General features: G+C 48.7%; 1 protein-coding gene across 1 annotated transcript; it reads left to right on the forward strand.

Annotated features, from left to right (window-relative positions):
* The first annotated feature begins 267 nt into the window (after window positions 1–267).
* On the forward strand, window positions 268–2,309 carry Izumo1r (IZUMO1 receptor, JUNO). Its single transcript, XM_026396121.2, has 4 exons — window positions 268–405; window positions 1,082–1,270; window positions 1,745–1,880; window positions 2,041–2,309. The coding sequence occupies exons 1-4, from the start codon at window positions 268–270 to the stop codon at window positions 2,307–2,309; spliced, it is 732 nt and encodes a 243-aa protein (XP_026251906.2).
* The last annotated feature ends 2,636 nt before the right edge of the window (window positions 2,310–4,945 follow it).

The following is a 4,945-nucleotide window of genomic DNA, read 5'->3' on the forward strand; positions in this document are numbered from 1 at the left end:
ACCCCTTAGGGTTGGGCTTGTCTCTCTCCCTTATTGGACTGCATCAATACAATGGTTAGGGTTAGTATCAGACCACAAAGAACTTATTCCATCTGCTCTGATATCTATGATGTTGCCCCAGAGGGTCTTAGGAACAGACAGTATTTCAGCCACTTGAGGGAGGCTTGGAGTCTGTACTCCCCCTTCAGTGCCTGACAGGTGAAGGGAGTGGATTGGGGTGTCCTGTTCATTGCATGAGCATCATGAGTTTCCTCTCTGCATCAGGTCATGGCACAGTGGTGGCAGCTTCTGCTAGGATTGTGGACAGTCATGCCCACCTGGGCTGGAGACATGCTACTCAATGTCTGCATGAATGCCCGACACCACAAGAGGGAGCCTGGCCCAGAAGACGAGCTCTATGTAGAGGTATAAAGTCCAGACTTGGCCCAGGGGTGATAGAGGGCAGATCATGGAAGAAACACAAATGCCAAGATGGTCTCTGGATCCCAACCCATCCAGATCATTTATTTCCTTAGTTTGAAAGTGATCCCAAGTTCCCATTTCTGAGCTGCACTGGCCACTTGGGGAATGGCTCAGATGGTGATCCAAGAGGCCCAGTGTTGGTTCAGCACAGGTCAAAACAAGCCTTCCGACCAACAGGTCCTGGGGAAACATGAATTAATGGTTCCCTCCCCAAACTCTTAAAGCCAATTCACAGGGATGCAGGAGGAGGAGCAGAGCTGGCATTTAGCCTGTGAGTCCCTCTGAATCAATGCAACCTTGATTTTCCGAGATCTCCTCTCTATTTGCTCTTCCCCCAAGACCTCTGCTGCCCTCTCAGAAACTGAAAACCCCAGAAGTTATATTCCAGAGGATTGTAGCAGCTACTGCAGCAGCCTGGGGCTGGGAGGTCTGTGTGCAGGGGCCTTCTGCCCTAGAGGTGAATATTGAAGATTATTAAGGTTCCTCCTCCGTGGGGATTGCTGGCCTCAAGCTCAGGCTTTCTCCTAAGGTGCATTTTTACTCTGCCACCTTCTGCCCTAGACACTTACCCACCCTGCCTCTTACTCTCCATGCCTGTTACTTCTTCCTCTACTTTCAGTGTATCCCCTGGAAGGACAATGCCTGCTGCACAGCCACCACAAGCTGGGAAGCCCACCTTGAGGTGTCCCCACTCCACAACTTCACCTTGGTTCACTGTGGATTGTTGACCCCAAGCTGTCAGAAACACTTCATCCAGGCCATCTGCTTCTATCAGTGTTCCCCTAACCTGGGGCCCTGGATCCAGCTGGTGAGGAAATAGATGATAAATTCATGTGTTACCTTGTTACTAAGAGCTGGAGCTTCCATTCGGTAATATGCTGGTATCTCCGGGAGACTGGTAGAAGCAGGAAATGTTGTATCCCTGTGAACAAGAGGAGAGCCAGAGGCTTCTGTTGGAGAAAGGTGTCAAGAGGAAGCTGCCTCTGAAGGATAGCATGGGGGAGGCTGGTCAGATAACAGAAGGATAGGGACTATCACCAAGGGAGGCTTGGTGAATTAGACGGACCTGAGTTTGAATTCCATCTCCTCTACCTACTAGCTATACGCCTAGGATAAGGCACTTAGCCTCATTGTTCTCATTTGTAAAAATAATAGTACTCAGAGAGTTTACAAGGGAGGATGTTCAGATGGTATAAGTACCTGGCACAAGTACCATTATACTAATAGTCGGCTTCAAATTGCTGCTATTCATGTTCCTGTCTCTCACTATGCCTGCACCCAGGTGGGGCCCAGTGGGCAGGGAGAATGCATCGTGAGGGTGCCGCTGTGCCGGGAAGACTGTGAGGAGTGGTGGGCAGACTGCCGCACTTCTTATACCTGCAAATCCAACTGGTACAGCAGCTGGCACTGGAGTCAGGGTGAGTGGCACTGACAGGGCCCCATAGGAAGGCAGACCCATTGGGGGTTCTCCAACCTGGGTGCAGATGCAAACCTCCCCGTGTCTCCCCCACCCCAGGGTAAATGATGGGGACATGGGGGAGCAGTGGGAAGTAAGCTGTCTACCTCAACCCACCACAGGAAAGAACCGCTGCCCTGCAGGGGACATCTGTCACCCTTTCCCCCATTACTTCCCCACCCCAACTGACCTGTGTGAGAAGATTTGGAGCAACTCCTTCAAGGCAAGTCCTGAGCACAGGAACAGTGGGAGATGTCTCCAGAAGTGGTTTGAGCCTGCTCAGGGCAACCCCAACGTGGCTGTGACCCGCCTCTTCGCGAACACTGCCCCAACCCGGGAGCTTGCCTATGTCCCCATTCCCTTCTCTCTATTCCTGCTCTTCCTTTCCTGAGGACCCTTCCTTCCCCCACCCACATGCCTTGCTCCCACTGGCAGTGACCAGGCCAAGGCCATCTCCTTCCTCAGGCCATTCACTAAAAGGAGCAGAAGTGGCAGCAGCTGGTGTCTGAGCCCTGCACACTGGGTCCCAGGCACTCTACACTGCTCTGCTGGCCTGGGAAACAGCTGGGGTGGGAACTGTTAAGGTGACCCATCCCCTCCTGCCCATAAGAATAAGGGCTATGATGGGACCCTGTGCCCTTCTGGTCCTGCCCCATGTCCACCCTTTCCATGGCAGAGCTGATGGTGACAGTCTGGCCTCCCATCCTATCATGGTGCCTCCAATAAAATAGCAACTGACCTCTCCTCTCTGTGTCACTCTGCCAGAGCCCACAGGCATGGACCCACGATGCACAAAGAGCTGGTTTGCCTGTTGCACTGAAGTCTCCACATTAGGCTGATACTTAATGATACTTAGCTGGTATCATTCATTTCTTAGTATCTGCTACATATCCTCTCAAGGCCTCTGATGGGAATATTCTCCACACCGCCCCCCCCCCTTTTTTAACAAGTGATACACCATACCAAAGACCCAAACCAAGGTGAGGGGTGGGGCTCCCAGACCATCAACTCTACTGTGGACACAAAAACTGAGGCAGTTACCTCAACTGCATTGAGTGTCCCCCCTTCCTTTCCACCCCTTCCTCCCACCATCGCAGTACACTAGTCTGGGGTTTGGGAAACTCAAGCTCTAATCTGGCCTTCCCACTCTCAATAAGACTTTTAGCAGCTCTTTTGACCTTCCTTTAAGAAGGTCTTGATTTTTTTTTTTTAATCTGCTGAGAGGAATGAGGTAGTTGGCCCAGATGAATTAATGAAGGAAGGAAGGGTGGGTGAGCCAGTGTCCTTGTTGGGATATGGTTTGTTTCTCAGGCAGTGCAACATCTACAGAATGAGAAGGGCATCAGCATTGAATTGGAGAAGGGGCACTGACTTCAAGTCCTTCTGTGAGTGGATCAGCACTCAATCCACCCACTAGAAACCTTCTGGAGTCCGAAACCCCGTGCCTTCCAGTGCTATAGGGTGCCTTTCCCATGATCCTTTCTGCAACAGAAGGTTTTAGCATTTGAGTTGGCTGGCTTTTCTTTTCAAGTGCTTATCTTGCCAAACACTAGTATTCTGCTCATCAAACAAATTTTGCCTCCATTTTTTTTCTGCACCTACCTTGAACTTGCTCATTCACTGAGCAAACCTTGACATAGGTAGGGCATTATAATCACAAAACAAAGTCTGATGCTCAGGGTGTGGAGTAGGAGATAGATGGCAGCAGTGGAGACAAGGCCATTCCCATCAAGTCTGTGAGAAAGGAACCAGGACAGAATCCTGATGGCCTCACAATTGGTGAGGTTTGCGCTCTGTGGAGGAGGGCAGTTCACTAAGAACAGAAAGGAAATTCTGATTCAAACTCTGCTAGCTAAACTTTGTGAACTAAAGTCAGTATAGTATAGTGATTTATGCATACCCATGTTTATAGCACTGCAATTCACAATACCCAAGTTATAGAACCAGCCTAGGTGCCTATTGGCAAACGAACAGAGAGAGGGAGGAGGGAAGAAAATGGGGAAGTACCTGGGACTGAAAGGAGTAAACTTTGACCAGGCGCAATGGTGCACACCTGTAAAGCAAGCGGCTCAGGAAGCTGAGGTAGGAGGGTCACAAGTTCAAAGCCAGTCTCAGCAAAAGTGAAGTGCTAAGCAACTCAGTCAGACACTGTTTCTAAATAAAAATACAAAATAGGGCTGGGGATGTGGCTCAGTGGTAGAGTGACCCTGAATTCAATCCCTAATACCCACCCACCAGCAAACAAGGAGCAAACTTTGTTACATGAACTTATGAATATGTAAAAATGAATCCCACTATTGTGTGTAGCTCTATTGTACTAATACAAACATTTTTAAAAACAGAGCTAAGACCCCAAGTTACTTCAATAAATTGTGGCTTCAAAAATACATATAAGCAACATCATTTCAAAATTGAGAACTGGAAGAACTATGAGGTGGTAATAGAGCTTAGAGTTTATTGACTTTATAAAGTGTTTTAGGCATTAAAAAGTAGCAAAAGTAGACTTAAAGCTGGGTTGAACACAAGGCTAGTTCTGAGAGCCCTAATAACTGTTAGTATTTACTGATCATTTACTGTGTGCCCAGGGGCCCTGCTAAGTGTGTGGCATGTACTAGGTAGTTCATTTGATCCCCATTAAAGCCTTGACAAATATTCTTATCCCCATTTTTGCAATTAGAACATAACTAAGTTTTAAACCAGCTAAGTCTGACCCCCCACAGCTCCAGCTCCTAGGCTTATACTGAATAGCCTGGTAGGTAGTTAAGTGGAACTGAAGCAGATGTGAGGAGGGAGGGAGGGCTGGGTCCCCCTTGGAGAGGTCATGATTAAGAGAGTCTGTGCTCTACCCCTTAATGTGATTGGGAGGAGACATAGGAAGATATTACATCCATAAAACCAGGAACAGCCGAGTAAACTGTCAGATTTTCAGTTAGATTATCTATTGCCATCGGAGTGATCCCTATACAATGGTCCTTTGACACACAGGTCAAGGACTTCTAACACCCACGCCTCACTCCAGGGCCCCAA

The sequence above is a fragment of the Urocitellus parryii genome, chromosome 4 (genome assembly GCF_045843805.1).
Source record: "Urocitellus parryii isolate mUroPar1 chromosome 4, mUroPar1.hap1, whole genome shotgun sequence".
NCBI lineage: Eukaryota > Metazoa > Chordata > Mammalia > Rodentia > Sciuridae > Urocitellus > Urocitellus parryii.